The sequence below is a fragment of the Brassica rapa genome, chromosome A01 (genome assembly GCF_000309985.2).
Source record: "Brassica rapa cultivar Chiifu-401-42 chromosome A01, CAAS_Brap_v3.01, whole genome shotgun sequence".
Lineage (NCBI taxonomy): Eukaryota > Viridiplantae > Streptophyta > Magnoliopsida > Brassicales > Brassicaceae > Brassica > Brassica rapa.
The window spans coordinates 13,307,332-13,325,255 of record NC_024795.2 but is presented as its reverse complement, the minus strand read 5'-3'; the positions used below and the strand labels follow the sequence as shown (position 1 = coordinate 13,325,255).

The following is a 17,924-nucleotide window of genomic DNA, read 5'->3' as shown; positions in this document are numbered from 1 at the left end:
GTTTCTAGTACACAAGACTTGCTTATTCCTCAAAGTAGTAATATTCTTGAAGTAGATATTATAAATTTTATATTTATAAGGACTTATAAAATAATGTTATAACATTTATTCACTTCATGTTTTGTGTTTTAGGGAATAACATTTACATTTACATTTACATTAACATTTACATTTACATTTACATTTACATTTGTGTTTCAGCTGAATTCACACTCAAAGAAGACTATGAATGATGTGGAACATGTGTGCGGTGATATGCATATCAAGTACCTCACTTTCTTGAGGTAATGCAAAGCTACTAGTTGTAGTTTAACTAACAAGGTTTAGTATGTGTAATATATGAGGTGAAAGGTTATTATTTTGGTAGTCTAGCATTCTGTTTTGCTACTTTATGAGATTCATGTCTTTTATGTCTTATTTTGTGTATAATATCTGAAGAAGCAGTGGAGATGGAGCATGGATTTGTTGAGCTGCAGAAGCATATTTCTTCTTGTCTTACACATGTTGTCACTGGCTTTTAATGTTAAATGTGTTATAAGTGTTATATTTTGCTCTGCTTCAAAGCCATCTCACTGAAATCTTCAAGCAAGGATTCTAGCAACTGTGAACCGTATCTCATGTATTTGAAGAAGACCAATAAATCAATGGACTAAAAGATAAATGGTTTATAAATCTTATAAATGTTAACTATTTTGCTAAATAATTTATAAACCATTATAAATAAATTGTAAATCTTATCTATTTTGTAAATTCTTGTAAGCCTTGTAAAATGATTTATGAACTGTTTATAAACTAATTTTAGTTTTATAGGTGTTATAAACTGATTTATAAACCCTTCATTAACTTTTTATAATCCCTTTATAAACTCTTCCTTAAAAATTCATTACAAGTCCTTATAATTTAGACGAATGTTTTTTTTACAAATCCTTATATGAACAAATTAAACCATTTATGTCTTAAAATGAACTCTCAAACAAGCAAAAGACAAACTAAACACATAGATTAATATGAAGTGTATTAGGTTGGGGTTGAATGCTGTCAGATTTTGTGCAATCACTCATATGACCAAAGAGAACTACAAAGGGGAGCAAAAAATAATGTCCATGTAGATGTTCATCTCTACCTGGTTCACTTATATATAAATTGCTTTTATAAATGTTTTATACTCTTATAAATTATTTACATACATTTATAAACCCTTAAAAATTATTCTATTAACTCTTATAATTGATTTAAAGACCTCCGGTTGATTTCTTAACATGTATATACCTATATAAACCTTGAAAATAATTTACATACCTTTATAAACCCTTAAAAATTATTTTATTAACTCTTATAGATTGTTTAACAAGTCTTTCTAAATGGTTATAGACTCTTATAATTGATTTACAGACTTCCAATTGATTTCTAAACATGTATATACATATATAAACCTTATAAATTATTTATAAACATTTATAATATTTGTAATAAACATTTATATATAGTTTATATACTTTATAAATTGTTTTATAAGCCTTTCTAAATGGTTATAGACTCTTATAATTGATTTAAAGACCTCCAATTGATTTATAAACATGTATATAACTATATAAACCTTATAAATTATATACATTCCCCTTATGAATTATTTATAAACTCTTATAATTTTTGTAATAAACATTTATAAATAGTTTATATACTTTATAAACTGTTTTATCAGCCTTTATAATAGGTTTATAAAATTCATAATAAAATTAAATAAACTTTTATAAATGATTTATAAACTCTTATTAATTATTTATATATCCTTATAAACCCTTATAAATTATTTTACAAACTCTTATAAATTATTTTTATAATTCTTTATAAATTAATATAGACTCTTATAAATTATTTAAGAGACTTTCTAATTGATTCCTAAACCTATAAACCATATAAATTGTATACATATCCCTTATAAATTGTTTATAAAATTTCATAATGTTTTTATAAACAGTTATAAATGGTTTATAGACTTTATTAATTGTTCTATAACCCTTTATAAATGGTTTAAATACTCTTACAAATAATTTATAAACCTTTATAAATAGCTTATAAACTTTGCAAACTGTTTTATAAACTTTTATAATGATTTATGAACTCTTATTTGCTTTTCAGCTTTTTTTTTTCTTCATTTTTATCATCTTTCATGTGTTATTTTCCTATATCATATGTTGCAAAAGGTAAATCTACAAATTCTTGTTCCCATTAGATTTTCTTCATTTTATGTCCTTGTTGAACTAATTGTACAACACTGTTAAAATCCATATCATCAAGATCAGGATGTGTTGGGGTCACCAAATGTTTGTATTCATCAGGAAATCCAAACATTGTATTAACCACAAGAAGTAATAAAGAATAAACAACATTTTATAAGTCTCTACAAACTTCTAATTTATAAACCCTTATAAAACTAAATTTATAATCTTTTATAAAATGCTTCACATTATTGACCAAGACACCGATTGGATAATCACTTTTAGATTGTCTAGTGGTTCTGTTCCAGCTTCATCAATCCTCGGACGCAATCTCAAAGATGTGCAAAATTCATTGCTATCTACCTGCAAGACGAAATAAAAAGATAATGTTAACTTTTAATCATAGTCTAAAGATACCTTATATAAGCATAATGTTCATGTATTTTGGTAACAGTCTTACAAAGAATATAAGATAATAAAAGACAAGACTTCTCAAATTCATACATTTATATGTTTTTTATAAACATATATGATCAACTCTTGTTTACAAACTTCTTTATAAAACCTTGTAAAGCATTGAGTTGTACTATTAACAATATCTTAAAACCCAGATTTATAAGAGGTTATAATTTTTTAAAATACAATGTTCACTATCCGAAAATATTTCTCTTAACCAGGACTATTCAAATGACAAGTCTAAATCAACTTTATTTGTTTTTTGAATAACAGAGGAACAAAAATCCTAAAATTACTTGAACCCAAATTTATAAAGGTTTATAATTTTTTGAAAACTCAATGTTCACTATCGAAACTCTTTCTCTTAGATCGACCTGTTGTAAACCAACCTTCGTTGATTTTTTTTTTATAACAGAAAGAACAAATCCAAAATATTACTTGAATCGAACAAAAAAATACACAAATTAGAAACATACCAGTGTGAATCGTAGAGAGGAGCCAACATCTTTGAGGTTTTGAATCGTGATTCTCGTAATTGCTTATCGCTAGATGCGTGAGAGAGAGTGACGATGGAACTCAACGGAGACGGCGATGGATCTCGTCGGAGATGACGACAGATCTCAACGGAGAGAGAAGAACGATCTCCACAGGGAGAGAGACAATGGATCTCGGAAAGAGAGACGGCGGATCTGACGGAGAGAGAGATGGTGGATCCGACGGAGAGAGAGACGGTGGATCCGAAAGGAGAGAGAAGAAGGATCACGACGGTGGAGAAGAAGGAGACGATTGATTGAAGTAAAGATAAGGTTAGTTTAGTCCTTTGAGTGGTGGTATAAGTGAAAAGTGGTATCATGAAAAATGTATAAGTAAAATTTCCCCTGTGATTGGTAACAGACAATAAAACCTATTCTCTCTTACTATTGAGGGCCTGACTGGTTCAACCGCAGCGGTTGCGGTTGCGGTTGCGGGAGTTTGCGGATGCGGGTGGTTGCGGATGCGGGTGGTTGCGGTTTCTAGCGGTTTTAAGAGATTTGTACGACTGGTTCTGCGGTTAGAAATTGGTGCGTTTGCGGGATACTTATGACTGGTTAACTACCAAATGCATGCAGCATCAGTTAAATTATAAATTAACAATATTTACATTTTATACAATTATAAAAATATCAAAAATAATAATATTATAATAAATATAAAATTTATATTTAGAAAGTTATAGTTTAAATTTTTTAAAAATATAGAAAATATTTTTATTTTAAAGTTTTATAATATTAATTAAAATTTAATTGATATATTTTAGCATTTTTATAATTTCAATTTAATTTTTTTTATTGAATTTTTTTATTTTTGTATTTATATTGTTTTGGAAAAAAAAAATTGTCCTCCCGCAAACGTCCGCAATCGCAAACGCTAGCTGGAACCAGCTTTTAAATTTATGAGGTTCAGAGCGATTTGGAGCGCTTTGGAACGGTTTAGAGCGGTTTGAGCGATTGTTGCAAAACGCCAGCAACCGTTACCAACCGCAAAAGCTGCGTTTGCGGGTAGTAGCGGGAAACCAGTCATACCCTGAGTAAAACTTTCCTTAAATCGAATAGGTTAAATTTTACTTGAACAAATGAAAAGTATAAGACAAATTTGTAAAATGGAGAAAGTAAAGGGGTCCTAGTGTCCAACAAAAATAGAGAATTCATCCTCTGCCTAAACTGAATCGAAAACAAAGGTCAACAAAAGTCCCTCCTCCTCCTCGTCTTCTTCTTCCTTGTCTCTGCAACAATCTTAGATTCAGAAATTGGATCCCCATGTAATCTCTGCTGGATCTCTGAGATTGAAAAACTTGGTGCGGATTTGCTTTTCATCCTCTCTCTCTCTCAATTTATAAAACAGCCTTTCTTGCTGACAGAGACAAGAAGTAGAGAGACATTCCAAGTTCTTGTCTTTACTGTTGTTGTGTGTTGTGGGAGAATGGGAGCACCAAAGCAGAAGTGGACATCGCAAGAAGAAACAGCTCTTAAGGCTGGAGTTCTCAAACACGGCACTGGCAAATGGCGCACCATTCTCTCCGATCCCGAGTTCACCTCTATCCTCAAGTCTCGCTCCAATGTCGATCTCAAGGACAAATGGAGAAACATTAGTGTCACGGCTATGTACGGATCTAGGAAGAAGGCTAAGCTTGCTCTTAAAAGAACTCCTTCCTCTCATGATGATGACAACGCTACTGCTCTTACCATCGTCGCTATCGCCAACGGAGCTCAACACATTTCTCCTCTTCCTCCTGCACTTTCTTGTGCACCACCACGAGATTTTGAAGGGCTCTTTTCAAGGTTTTGACCTATTCTTTGTATCCTGAAGCTTCTTGAGAGGGATCGTTTTGAGCTCTAATTAAAGTATGTTTTTTTGGTTGGTTGGTAGTGTGGATAAGATGATATTGGAGGCTATTGCTAACTTTAACAGACATTTGGGTCCTGATGGAAAGTCCATCTTGCTCTATGTTGAGGTATATTCTTTCTATGCTTATTGTTCCTTTTCATTCATCAACAACTTACTCTGTCTCCCCCTCTAAACTTTTTCAAGGAGAGACACAATATGCAACCTGATATGAAACGGCTTGTGACTTCAAGACTTAAGCATTTGGTTAATGTTGGAACTATAGTTAAGGTAAGAAATAAATATTAACACTTTGATCCAAATTTCTTCTTATATAATCAAATGTTCTCATGATTCTGTTAACAATTGTCTCTCAGATAAAGCACAGATACAGGATTTGTCGGAACGCAGCGGAACAAAGCTCACCTCAACTCTTTTTGGAAGGAAACAAGGAGAGTGGTGTCCAACAACATCTTACTAATTCACAAGTAGATGGAGAGCTGTTTATGATAAAGGGCATGACAGCACAAGAAGCTGCAGCAGCAGCTGCAAGAGCAGTAGCAGAAGCAGAGTTTGCAATAGCAGAAGCTGAAGAAGCGGCTAGAGAGGCTGATGAAGCCGAAGCAGAAGCTGAAGCTGCACACATTTTTGCCAAAGCTGCAATCAAAGCTTTCAAGTATAGGATGCAATGTAAGAAAATAGCTTATGTCCGTTCTTCACAAACTATTTGGATGAAATGTTAATGGGTGTATCTTTCTTGTTTTTGTGCAGGTAGTGAAGCCAGATAATGTCAAAGTTTGAATCGCTGCAGTAATTTTTGGGGGTTAGTAAAACGTGTATATTCTGCAGCTTGTAGCATTGGTCCCTAACTCAAGAGAAGATTATTGTAAAACATTTGTCCATTGTTATGTTGTTTATCTCTTCTTTGTAGTAACCTCATAGGTTTCTTGTAGAAACTGGTTTGAAGAGAAATATATAAAGCCTTTGATCATCACCAGAGCTTTTATTTATCCTTCCTTGAGTTTAAAATTTATAGTGGCTTATATATTGTTTCCAAAAAATTGCAAATGCTCAAGCAAAATCCATTATATAGAGACCAGACCAGACTGGAACAGACCAGCAGCAGGGGCAAACTCTTGTTTCACACGAGAAAATAGTCTTGAACAAGGCACACAACACAGAAGACTGAGAAACTTATTTGATTTTGAATGCTTTAGGAGCCAATCAAAGACCTCATCAATGTTGGCATACTTCTTGCATGATATCATGAAACAGCAGACTTCTCTATCTGTAAACAACTGAAGCCCCCTGCAATCACAGTATATATATATATATACATTAATTAAAAAAAACATGATCTGATGACTTTTGTGCTGTTTTTGGAGTGGGTATAGTTGAAGAAAGAGAGCTCCTGGTTCGTCCATCTTGTTCCCAAGAACAAGAAGAGGGATACCGTTACGCGAAGTCTTGCACAAGTTATGGAGTTCATTTTTCGAGATAAACAGATTGTAAGATCTGCAGCATCAACTACATACCTGTAGCAGGACAAAAGGACTCCAACGTGAACAAAACGTTCCCAAGAGCTGCGGAATCTTGATTGCCCACTAGCATCCCATATCTTGAAAGTAACATTTCTTTTTATCACTTCCCTCATGTGAAAACCAATCTGCAAAATGTTATATTCTAGTATTGTCTTATTGATGATGTCTTTCTTGTATAAGAGGTGTAACACACTTACAATAGGATCCAGGTCTTCACTATATCCAACATTCTAAACAAGAAAGACAAAAGCAAATCAGATACCCTCCCAACCACCATCAAACTGAAATGGGGTTTCTGAGGAAGCATAGATATATGCTTACCTCAACAACATTGATAAGTGATGTCTTTCCGCATTTTGAAGCCCTATTAAAGAAAGTTCAATTTCTTGCTTGAATAAGAGGCTGCAAAAAGCATTTATTGAAACAAACAACTGAATTGGTCTACCCTAAACTTGGCAATCAAAATCCATATGGTGACATCAATTTCTTGGAGTTTGTCTCTCTAGACGAATAAAAACTACAAAACCAATTTTATCACAATTACAAGGAGACAAGAATACAATACTACTGAGCTGATATAAGACAATAATAAGGAAAATAATGATATTATCTCACCTACGCAGCCAATTGAGAGAAGCTTCCCACCAACCCATTGATGAAGAATTCAAAAAGCTCTGACGGATACAATAATCAGATTCTTCTACGGATCCCAAAGAGCCCGTAGGTCGGTTGACTTTGAACACCTCGTGTAAGATTGGCTGTATTTGTGTTTTGAGTTTGGGGTATGTGTTTGATTTCAAAGGTTATGAAAATTTCCTTAACCAGTTGTATTTCTTTAAGATATGATGTAAAAATAGAGTTTCTTCTAGTTCTAAAACTATTTTCAATAATCGAAAACCATCTATGGTAAAAGTCACTTGAAATTATCCGAGATTTTTTGTACATTCCATTGTCTAAATAAAAATTTCAAATTCCGCATGTAAAGAAGAGAGGCTGCCTCTATCAGTAGACAGTAGTGTCTGCTTATGTCTCTACCAACCGTAAAGTATCTCTATGGTCTTTATTTATACCATAATAAACTTTATCATTGCATCCCTTCCAAATGTACCAAATAATCCAAACAAATTGAGCATTTTCTATGAGCAATGCAATCCTCCAAAACAGATAATCTATATTCATAAAACAATTGCATTTGGAAGCTCCATGGGTTCGTGGGGACCTTGATAGGACCCAAACTTGAACATTTGGAGGACATTAAAAACATGGTCTATCCTTTTTTCATCTGCTCCACATCTTTCACAATGTGTGTCACACTTTATCCTTCGAAATTTGAGATTTCTTCTTACCGGTAAACAACCTGAAAATAATATATCAGAGGAAGTGTTTTAACTTTGGAGAACAATTAATTTTCCATGAATAAACCTGCAAAACCTTAGTATATGGACCAAATATTTGTGGTTTTCTCGTTCTATCCGGATAGAGCTGTTCAACTTCATATCCAGAATTAATCGTATATTTGCCAGCTTGTGTAAAACGCCATCCATCTTTATATATAAATTGAATCCAGCTTAATTAGTGGAATGTTTTTAGTGAGGTTCAAATCATCTGGAGCAATCAAAGTTCTACTAACATGTGTATTCCACGTACGTGATGTATGGTTGTTGTAGAACTTATCTACTATAAATGCATGATCAAAGTGATGTGATTTATTATTTACCGGTGTCGGCCAAGCACATGAAGTCTATCTATCATTCCACACCAAAATAGATGCTTATGTTTTCATACTTTTGATTAGTCTTTTACTAACCAGAGATCTACATGTTACAATATTAAGCCAAAAATAAGATCACAAATGATTCTATTGGTTTCAGTGATAAAACAATATATACACTTCATTAACATATAACAAACTGTGGTTAAAAAGAACATATAACAAAGAATAATTCCTACTTAGTGATTCCTACGGTTATGGACTTGTGGAGAAATATATTAACAGAAACATCGTTACATTTCTTTGAATGAAGACATGAACGCGGCAATCATTGATTGCATTTCTTTAAATGAAGATAAATTAGTTAAATAACGAGAACGGCAAGATCCCAAGAAAAAAAAAAGAAAAAAAGAAACAGAAAGACAGAAACTCATCAGGCGAGTTAAAGAACTATCTGTCTCGTCCTTTTGGTCGCACGTCTGAATCATCATCATCATCATCAAAGACATCTCTCTGTCCCCGTGACAGATCTTTATTAACCAAAACCTCACCGACCCGGTTCTCTTATTTCCCCAAATCTAGTTCTGTGTTCTGTAATTTAGCTTCGGAGAATCTTAACCAACTGTAAATCGAAACTTTGGTGTTTGATTGAGCCATTTCTTAGTTTGGAGAAAGCTAAGATATTGAGAGTCTACGGGATTATATCACTTGTCGGAAAATTCGGTTCCGGCTGGTCTTTCAGGTGAGTTCCCGATGTTCTTCAGCTTGAAAATACTGGTCTCTAGAGTCTAGCTTCTGTTTTTTTTTTTGGATCTTGGTATTGGACATTCTGCTTAATTAGAACTGTTTCTTGATTTGTCATAGCTTAAGACAACTTTGTATTGTTCCCACTCAATAAAAAAAAAGAAGACAAAACTTTGCTTAGTTAGATGCTTATGTGTTCTTGTTCTGGGTGTGTTGTATTTGAATTAGGTTGTGTACAGAGGATGGTGAAGAACAAGCACAACAAGAAACCAACAACGTTATTGCGTTTAGTATCAACACTGGTGGGATGTGTTTTCATTATTCATCTAATCATGCTATACCGAAGAAACTGTAGTGTAGATAATCTTGAAGTCTCTTCTCAGTTACTAATCCACCATCCCGTTGTACATGAGCTCGAACGAGTAGAAGAAGAGAACATTCGCATGCCTCCTCCTAGGAAACGTTCTCCACGAGCTATCAAAAGAAAACCCAAAAGACCAACCACTCTAGTCGAAGAGTTTCTGGACGAAAACTCTCAGATTCGCCATCTCTTCTTCCCCGACATGACATCCAGCTTTGGTCCGACCAAAGATGGTGGTAATAATGATACATTGCACCGCTTCTTCCCTGGGAAGATTTGGTTGGACACAGAAGGGAACCCGATTCAAGCACACGGTGGTGGCATGTTGTATGATGAAAAGTCCAAGAGTTACTATTGGTATGGTGAATATAAAGATGGAGTAACGTATCACTCTCACAAGAAAGGAGCAGCTCGGGTAAGTTCCTTCTCTCCGTTACTATTTGGTCCCGGAGAATTACTTGGTATTAAAATAAATAAAAATAAAATATGTTTAAAACAGTTTATTGGATTTGTTTTCAGGTTGATATAATCGGTGTTGGATGCTACTCGTCGAAAGACTTATGGACATGGAAGAACGAAGGTGTTGTCTTAGCAGCCGAAGAAACAGACGAGACACATGACTTGCACAAGCTCAACGTTCTCGAGCGGCCTAAAGTGATTTACAATTCAGACACCGGTAAATACGTGATGTGGATGCATGTAGACGACGCAAACTACACTAAAGCTTCCGTTGGTGTAGCCACTAGCGACACCCCAACCGGTCCGTTCGATTACTTGTACAGCAAGTCACCACACGGTTTCGACAGCAGAGACATGACTGTCTTCAAAGACGACGACAACACCGCCTACTTGGTCTACTCATCAGAAGACAACAGCGTGATGCATATCGGTCCGTTAACCGAAGATTACCTCGATGTTGAACCGGTTATGAAGAGAATCATGGTGGGACAACACAGAGAAGCACCAGCTGTTTTCAAACACCAGAACACATACTACATGATCACGTCTGGTTGCACGGGGTGGGCACCAAACGAAGCGTTGGCTCATGCAGCTGAGTCGATCATGGGTCCGTGGGAGACGTTGGGGAACCCTTGTGTTGGCGGGAACAAGGTTTTTCGGTCGACGACGTTTTTCGCGCAGGGGACGTATGTGGTGCCGTTGCCTGGTGTTCCTGGTGGGTTTATATTTATGGCGAATAGGTGGAACCCTGCGGATTTGAGAGATTCGAGGTATTTGTGGTTACCGTTGATAGTTGGTGGACCGGCTGATAGACCTCTTGAGTCTAGTTTTGGGTTTCCTATGTGGTCGAGGGTTTCTGTGTATTGGCATAGACAATGGCGGTTGCCTTCAGGAGGGAAGGAGATTGCTTGAGAAAAAAAAGACAGCTTTTCAAACTCTTTTTTCACTTGTGTATTCTTCTTCCTCTTTCTTTCGTCTGTTGTGCATTATTATGGTTTGTGTTGTTGTTGTGCTGCTTTTTTTTGGGTTACAGCCTTACATGTATAGAAGAGATCGTAGGCCTTTGTTCATATCAGATCAGTTTGATAAAAGTATGAGTTCTGTTACATTTCTTTCAAAACACATTTTCAGTTACTTTTCTTTTCACAAGAGCATCTTGTTCCGGTTTAGTTTGGTTTCAGTTAATTGTTTTGGTTAATGAAATCTACATTATTTGAATGGTACTTGATTTTTAGCAGAATCTTCAATTTCAAATAAGGGCGAAGTTTAAACGAGGAAAGGCTTACGGTGGATATCTAGACACCCAGAGACGAGGAACAGCCCCTACCATACTCAAGCTTGGTAGTTTCCACCGCCTATCCAGTCCTCTTTTCAAGCACTTTTTAATAGCCAAATTGCCGGAGGCCTTGGTTTGGTTTGGACTATTTTGCGATAAAAATTGAATCGACTTTTTCAGTTTAACTATTGGATTATTTTTCGATTCAGTTAACTAGTTCCAATTAAGGTTTGGTAAAATCCGGTTTTGGTCTCCAAAATTGTGGCGACGTTTTTCTGCAGGAGAGTTCGAAATTCTCCGTAAGACGGTGAGAGAATGAGAAAAGAATGAGTCTTTTTTTTTTAACGGAGACGGTAAAGGAATGGCTAATGGTGAGAAAAGTGGAGGAGATAGCAGCAGCGAAGAGGAAGATCCCAATGGGAAAGCTGCCATCAATTCGATAGCCACCACCACTGTTCTTCGAATCAAACCTAAAAAAACTAACACATGCCCAAATGGACGTTCTCATACATAAATACATCGATGCGAAGTTTCATGTGCTTATAGCTCTTCTCATGGGAAACTAAACTAGACTTTGTTTCCTTAGAGATGTTTGGATAATGGTGTCGTGTCTATAGCGTTCTAACCTTAGTTGAGTGTTTTGTATTTTGGAAAGTTTTGTTCATGCTGTTTGCTACCAAGTCTATCTCTAGTCTTTGTTAATGCTAATTGGTTCATCAAGTTGATAATTGTTGCTGGTCAAGACATGCTTCAAAACCAGGTGAAGAAGCTCTTGAATGAAATGGTGGAGAGTACTCTAGACTTTGTGTCAATGTTCCCGAGGATGAAGAACCGGATGGATAATGACTGTGGAGTTCGTTTATTTAAGCGGTGTTCAACTGGCATCATCTTTGATAATGTTGGTTAGTCATCACACGCCCTCTCTGAATCTTGATTGTTAGTATCAATCCTTCCAGAAAATTATTTGTCCTGTTAACCAGATGAGCTTTAAGGACCCAAAAAGAAGCCTAGTTTACCACCGGATAGAGGAATAGAGGAAGCTGCTCGGATAAAATGAAGCAGCTAAGTTAGGCCGCAGCTAGAAAAGAGGCGAAAGATGCGGCTGCAAAAGCTAAAGTTAAGAAAGAAGAAGAAAGTAAGACCATCCACAACGGTGATCCGTAGTGAATCTTTAGCACAAAAACATATGAGTTTTTAGTTTCGAAATTAAAAAAAAGGAGAAAAGGTAAGGATCAATCTTTATATAAAGGTTTTAAGAATCGGGTCCGTATCGACGTGGCGCGCAACGATTGGAAGAGTGGGGACAAGTACCAATGAAGTCGATGATGAGGCGGCCGTTTGAGAAACGGCCCGTGAGATGGTGGAAGAATGTGTCTCCGTATGGACGGAACGTGACGTGGGGAAGATCGTTAGGATCAGAGAGGCCGAGCAAGTTTCTTGTGTCGGCAATGGAGTCGCGGAAGCTGATGATCGACTTGAAACGCCGGCACTGCGTTTCAGAGTTCGCGGTGGTGAAAAACAGAGTAGATAAGATGAAGGTCACGAGCTTCTTCATTAAGGGATGAGAAGAGGGAGACGCCATGTGAGAAGCTCCAAGGTCTCTGGTCTCCTTCGTCCCTTCTGATTTTGAATCTCATTTATTTGTGAATATAAAGACTCCTCAATGGAATCCACCATTGAACTCACTTTTTGATTTAAAATCTTTAACTATTCAATTAAAAAAATATATAGTAAAATAATGGCTAAGGATTTCTTAATGGAATCCATCATTGTGGATGCCCTGAGGCATCTCCATCTATACTCCATTTTTTCCTCTAAAATGGAGTAAAAGTGAATATGGAGTAAGAAATGTTCCAACCCCACTCCATATCTCACTTTATAATGAAATTTACTCCATAAATGGAGTTATTTATTTATTTTTGTTCATCATTGTTAATCGGAAATTGAAGTAGGGTTGGAACAATTTTACTCTGTTTTCACTTTTATTCCATTTTGGAGGAAAAAAATAGAGTTTTACATTGGAAATGCTCTAAAAAGAGAAAAATGGGTACCTTCCGTTACGTGCATTGCAGGTAAAATTATATACTTCTCTCTTCTTCTTCCATTCTTGTGTTAGTACAGTAACACATGAACTTAACCAATCAATCTCTCTCTGCTAACATATATATATATATATATATATATATATATATATTTGCAGCTAAACAAAAACTCTACGTGGAGATGGTGCAAAATCGTAAAGATCCATCCATCCACTTGGAGGTAAACAAATGGAAATCTCATTACATGAAGTAGAAGAAGAAACGCAGAATCACTCTTTGGCTACAAAACTTATACTGAGAGAAGATTATGGAATCTGGTAAGAGATAGAGAGAGAGATCATTTGCTCTTGATGTAGTGAGAGTGAAGCTCCTCGGAGACGTTGTCATCTTCTTTGATCCATACGATATCTTCTAACCCATCATAAATCTCCTCAACAGTATTCGCATTTTTCTTGGCTCCTTGTTTGGGTGATGATGAAGAGAAAGCATTCTTTATTCCATTAATCAGTCTTTTCCCCAGACTTTTCTCTCGCCGGTGCTGCGGCGGAGGAGAGGTTCCCCCTCGCCGGAAAGTCGTGCTCAGTGATGAAACCGAACCTCTCTCTCCTCTCTGCATCTTGTTTACGTTGTTACTCCTTTGGTGGAAGCTCGCGGATCGAGCAGAGACAGAGTCCATCACGCTTCTTGAATTAGACTCCATGATCCGTAGTGATTCTTTCGATATGAGTTTCTTCATCTCCTCGAGCTCTTTCTCCAAGCTCTCTATCCTCGAGCTTGTTGAATCCATCGCTGCTCTTAGCCGGTAGTTTTGCCTCGCCGCCGTGTCTCGCTGTAGAAGCGACTCGAGCGTCGCCGAGGAGTCCTCTCGGTGTCGACGTCCGGCAGGAGCGCCGGTTGTGGCGACAGAATCCGCGGCAGCTATGATCGAGCGGCGCGTGTTGTTCTGCTCTTGTAGCATGGCGCGTACGATAAACCTCAGGGGCATTTTCGGGTTTTGAACTGCGTGAAGGAGTAACGGCGGCGAGAGTTTGTCGCAGTCTATCGAATTACATATCTCAACTTTCTCCTCCTCCGTTATCTCTCCGTTGTGCTCCTGCAAAATCATCCATCCAATTAAAACCCGACACGTAATCAGTCCAATCACAATGACGAAATTAGCCCTGAGTACCTTCACGTAAGCATCAACGACTCTGTAGAGCAAATCATGGCGCGGGAAATGCTGCTGCACGGCGTCGGCGACGACCACGAAATTTCCGGCGGGAAGTATAATGGCTTGCTCGAGAAACTCGTTGACGCAGTCTCCATCTCCGATCTCCGTCAAAGCTTCGATGCATCTTCCGACTAAAAACGCCGCCGTTTCCGACTCCGGAAGCAAGGCGAGGCATGAACGGAGAACGATGCTGATGTAGTTAGCGTTGGCGAAGACGACTCGTCGGAGATAAGACTCCGTTAAGTTCTTCAGGTTATCTCTAATCATCAGAAGAAGCTCGACGGCGACTCTCAGCGAAACGACATTGAACGGCGTTAGTTCAATGTGAGCGCCATAACTGAAAGCAGTTACCAACGAGAACGTTTCGGCTGTTATGTTTAACGGCGGTGAGAGAGTTAATTCGTCAACGTCCGTTAGGTGGCGTTTTAAATAGCCGCTGCTTCTTGACAGAGGATCCTATAGAATAAAGATCACATATAATAAATCCAAACCTTTTTTACTTATTCGCATTAAATGTGTAATAATATCTTCACTAATTTTTAAAAATTAACAAATGGGAGAAGTATGCAATTCGAAAATCAAATAAAAATATTGAGCAAATGGCAATGTCCGAAATTAGCAAACAAAAGTTTGAAAAATGTAACCTTATGAAGATGGAACCTTGTGCCGCCCACATGTACCAACGCATCAGGTTTAGAATTATGAACCAACGACCTTATTATAATATTGAAGAATAAGATTTAACTATATGAAAAATGGTCATGAAGAATGGTAAGGTTTTAGAGAAATAATACCATTTATTGACTCTAGATTCAAGCTCCATTGAAGGAGAAGAGAGACTGATACGTGGTTGGGGAGAAGGAGACAAAGATGAAGAAGAGGAAGAGAAGGAAGAAGAGTGATCCATGTAGTCTTCTTCTTCGTTTATCGTATCTACATGTCCTAAACTTGTCCATCGCTTCATTCTTTGTTCGAGAGAAAGAGAGAGGTAGAAGATGAAAGATTTTTTTTTAATGAGATTTCAGAGAAGATCGGTTAGGCTTTTGGGAGAGTAAAGAAGAGAAAAGAAAACATGGCAATAAATGTAGTAATAGAGGAAATAAATGATTCTTTGTGATCGTTACAAATATACGTGAAAGTCTTTAAATGCATATTTCCTTTTTCTCTTCCAATAACCTGCTGTTTCGCAGAGAGGGACCACGGCCACATGCTCCTGATATGTTTGGTTCTACATTCAAATTTCCACAAGATTTTAAATAAATACAGACTCTTGTGTTTAGCACTTATGCATTAATCTTTTATTGATATCCATGTTTTATTGGTTTTGTGCAACTAACAAACATATTTGTGGCAGTAACATTGAACTGTTTATATAGCTTTGTTCAAACAATATCTACCAAGAGAACACTAGTTTGATTGTTCCGATGGCGTGGATGAAACCTAAATTCACATGTTATATGGTCTCTACTCCGAACAGGGCCGTCTAACAGCATGTGCAAGTGGATCGGTCGAACAGAGCCCGAAATATAGAAATAAAAATTTTAATTTTTAAAAAAAAATAAATAGATAACTTATGGTAAAAAACTTTAAAATTTTAGATATAATACTAAATTTAGAATTTAAAAAAATTAGACAAAGTTATTAAATTTTAAAATTACTTAATAAAATGTACGATTAATAATTTTTTTAACATGATCTAAAATTAATTTAAGACGGCCCTGACTCCGAAGCAGCAACGTGCCAGAAGTTCATAAAAAGACTAGTTTAACCGACCAGTGAGTGCAACACAATCCGATTCTCATGACACCCTCTTTTCTCGTCATCCGTTGCCATCAATTTTTCTATAAAATTCGTTTATATTTTTTCACAAGGAATTCACCTATTCTGGTGAGTGTGATGATTGTTTCGTTTTGAAATGGTTATTATTTTTCTTTCTTCCAAAAAAAAAAAACGATTTTTCATTCAATCAACATTTGAAATCTTGTGTTTTTGTACAAAACCATTTAATTTGTCAATCAATATTTTTAATAGATAGATTCTCTAAAATTTAGAGAAAACTATTATTTCAAAAATTAACCATTTATGAAGAAAACCAAAATCAACATTTGTGGGGTTTTAATAAAAAAAATTGATTTTTCAGAAAATGCTATATATATATATATATATATATTTTTTTTTTTTTAAAAAAATTACAAAATTTACAAAGATACGAATACAAACAACAAAGGCGTTTGTTCTATTTTTTTTTTCTTTCTCTCCGCTGATTTTGCATATAAATTAACAATATAAGCTTATTGATGAGTAACTCATATTTGAGGTTGACCTCAACCATGAGCAAATGTATGTTATCGACCAACAGTCAACAGAGTTACGTGTTCCCAACTAAAATTCGAATTTTATAAATTATACTACATGCGTAGTATGGACTTGCATGATTGATGATTTCTTTACAAGAAAAATGATTTGCAGGATTCACACAATTTTTGGTTACTCTTTAAAATTTCTTTACAACACGTATAATTTTTATGGAACAAGCCCATTATGACTTTCAATAGTAAAATTTAATAAAAGTCCAAGCCCATTTAAAACAAAGCCCTAATATTCGAGTAAACCTAGCTCTGCACAGACTATATATTCTTTACTAGCACTAACCTTCACTTCCCCATTCCTCAAACCCGGCGGCGAAGATGAAGTACAACCCAAGAGTCACCTCCTCTCGCAGGAAGAACAGGAAGGCTCACTTCACAGCCTCATCAAGCGAGAGACGCGTCATCATGAGCTCACCTCTCTCCACTGACCTTCGCCAGAAGTACAACGTCAGATCCATGCCTATCCGCAAAGACGACGAGGTTCAGATCGTTCGCGGTACCTACAAGGGACGTGAAGGAAAGGTTGTCCAGGTGTACCGTCGCAAGTGGGTGATTCACATCGAGAGGATCACGAGGGAGAAGGTGAACGGAACCACCGTCAATGTCGGAGTTCAGCCGTCGAAAGTGGTGATTACGAAGCTTCGTCTTGATAAGGACAGGAAGTCGCTTTTGGAGAGGAAGGCCAAGGGACGTGCTGCTGCGGATAAGGATAAGGGAACCAAGTTTACTGCTGAGGATGTTATGCAGAACGTTGATTAATCAAAGAGTTGATTGAGTAAGGTGTTTTTATCTTTTTAAGTTTTTAATCACAAGCAGTACTTTTGTGTTTTAAATTTTGTTCTGTCGAATGTTTGCGGACATGAGTAAGGATCATTTCATTTCAATTTGGATTATGAGTTTGACTCTTTTAGCCGTTATCTAATGTTTGATGCTTTTTTACATGAATGTTTGCTCTCTTGATTGTGGTTGGGATTGATGTGCTAGAGATTTAGTGACTACGTGATGCGTATTTAGTGAAGTGCTTGTACCACGAAAAAATTAATTGATTCTAGTCGTTTGTTTGTGGTTTAGAATTCATTTTCGTATGTTTTGGGACTTTTTGCGATTTATATTCGTATCATTTTATCTGAAACTATTATCTTGTGAAGTAAAAAACACTCCCGAGAACCAATCAA

The 17,924-nt window shown here is 36.2% G+C and overlaps 5 protein-coding genes and 1 long non-coding RNA gene across 9 annotated transcripts; 4 read left to right on the top strand and 2 right to left on the bottom strand.

Moving 5' to 3' along the window:
• Positions 1-4,299: 4,299 nt before the first annotated feature.
• On the top strand, positions 4,300-6,033 carry LOC103827702 (telomere repeat-binding factor 3). Its single transcript, XM_009103238.3, has 5 exons — positions 4,300-4,993; positions 5,082-5,166; positions 5,244-5,327; positions 5,414-5,726; positions 5,808-6,033. The coding sequence occupies exons 1-5, from the start codon at positions 4,635-4,637 to the stop codon at positions 5,822-5,824; spliced, it is 858 nt and encodes a 285-aa protein (XP_009101486.1). The 5' UTR covers positions 4,300-4,634; the 3' UTR covers positions 5,825-6,033.
• A 25-nt stretch (positions 6,034-6,058) lies between these two features.
• On the bottom strand, positions 6,059-8,222 carry LOC103827711. 2 transcript variants are annotated; one of them, XR_625169.2, is made up of 4 exons: positions 7,193-8,222; positions 6,775-6,807; positions 6,572-6,702; positions 6,059-6,344 (listed from the first exon to the last, which is right to left on the bottom strand). It is a non-coding gene; the product is annotated as an uncharacterized LOC103827711 (long non-coding RNA). The 2 variants fall into 2 exon arrangements; XR_004456212.1 differs by having other exon boundaries at positions 6,059-6,702.
• A 280-nt stretch (positions 8,223-8,502) lies between these two features.
• LOC103827719 lies at positions 8,503-11,001 on the top strand. The gene is made up of 3 exons (XM_009103256.2): positions 8,503-9,030; positions 9,261-9,808; positions 9,913-11,001. Exons 2-3 carry the CDS (start codon positions 9,275-9,277, stop codon positions 10,762-10,764), a joined length of 1,386 nt encoding a protein of 461 aa, XP_009101504.1. The 5' UTR covers positions 8,503-9,030; positions 9,261-9,274; the 3' UTR covers positions 10,765-11,001.
• A 488-nt stretch (positions 11,002-11,489) lies between these two features.
• On the top strand, positions 11,490-12,035 carry LOC117126688. Its single transcript, XM_033275506.1, has 2 exons — positions 11,490-11,582; positions 11,784-12,035. Exons 1-2 carry the CDS (start codon positions 11,490-11,492, stop codon positions 12,033-12,035), a joined length of 345 nt encoding a protein of 114 aa, XP_033131397.1.
• Positions 12,036-13,194: 1,159 nt separating this feature from the next.
• Positions 13,195-17,007, bottom strand: LOC103827730 (BTB/POZ domain-containing protein At3g49900). Of its 3 annotated transcripts, none has more exons than XM_033287245.1 (4): positions 15,175-17,007; positions 15,025-15,040; positions 14,339-14,836; positions 13,195-14,263 (listed from the first exon to the last, which is right to left on the bottom strand). In XM_033287245.1, exons 1-4 carry the CDS (start codon positions 15,342-15,344, stop codon positions 13,508-13,510), a joined length of 1,440 nt encoding a protein of 479 aa, XP_033143136.1. In that variant the 5' UTR covers positions 15,345-17,007; the 3' UTR covers positions 13,195-13,507. The 3 variants fall into 3 exon arrangements, with proteins under 3 accessions (XP_033143136.1, XP_009101514.1, XP_009101524.1); XM_009103266.3 differs by having other exon boundaries at positions 15,025-15,094; positions 15,175-17,005; XM_009103276.3 differs by lacking the exon at positions 15,025-15,040 and having other exon boundaries at positions 15,175-17,005.
• A 30-nt stretch (positions 17,008-17,037) lies between these two features.
• On the top strand, positions 17,038-17,694 carry LOC103827745 (60S ribosomal protein L26-1). Its single transcript, XM_009103288.3, has one exon. The coding sequence runs from the start codon at positions 17,068-17,070 to the stop codon at positions 17,506-17,508; it is 441 nt and encodes a 146-aa protein (XP_009101536.1). The 5' UTR covers positions 17,038-17,067; the 3' UTR covers positions 17,509-17,694.
• Positions 17,695-17,924: the final 230 nt, after the last annotated feature.

What these genes read in the sequence shown, in the direction of transcription:
- LOC117126688 (XM_033275506.1), top strand. Translation starts at nt 11,490, where the DNA reads ATGGCTAATGGTGAGAAAAGTGGAGGAGATAGCAGCAGCGAAGAGGAA. An exon ending in ATTCGATAGCCACCACCACT is followed by an intron (nt 11,583 to 11,783) that starts GTTCTTCGAATC and finishes TATTTTGGAAAG; the next exon opens with TTTTGTTCATGCTGTTTGCT.
- LOC103827719 (XM_009103256.2), top strand. Translation starts at nt 9,275, where the DNA reads ATGGTGAAGAACAAGCACAACAAGAAACCAACAACGTTATTGCGTTTA. An exon ending in ACAAGAAAGGAGCAGCTCGG is followed by an intron (nt 9,809 to 9,912) that starts GTAAGTTCCTTC and finishes ATTTGTTTTCAG; the next exon opens with GTTGATATAATCGGTGTTGG.
- LOC103827745 (XM_009103288.3), top strand. Translation starts at nt 17,068, where the DNA reads ATGAAGTACAACCCAAGAGTCACCTCCTCTCGCAGGAAGAACAGGAAG.
- LOC103827702 (XM_009103238.3), top strand. Translation starts at nt 4,635, where the DNA reads ATGGGAGCACCAAAGCAGAAGTGGACATCGCAAGAAGAAACAGCTCTT. An exon ending in CCATCTTGCTCTATGTTGAG is followed by an intron (nt 5,167 to 5,243) that starts GTATATTCTTTC and finishes AACTTTTTCAAG; the next exon opens with GAGAGACACAATATGCAACC. An exon ending in ATGTTGGAACTATAGTTAAG is followed by an intron (nt 5,328 to 5,413) that starts GTAAGAAATAAA and finishes ATTGTCTCTCAG; the next exon opens with ATAAAGCACAGATACAGGAT.
- LOC103827730 (XM_009103266.3), bottom strand. Translation starts at nt 15,344, where the DNA reads ATGAAGCGATGGACAAGTTTAGGACATGTAGATACGATAAACGAAGAA. An exon ending in GAATCTAGAGTCAATAAATG is followed by an intron (nt 15,095 to 15,174) that starts GTATTATTTCTC and finishes TATTATAATAAG; the next exon opens with GTCGTTGGTTCATAATTCTA. An exon ending in CAAGGTTCCATCTTCATAAG is followed by an intron (nt 14,837 to 15,024) that starts GTTACATTTTTC and finishes TTTATTCTATAG; the next exon opens with GATCCTCTGTCAAGAAGCAG.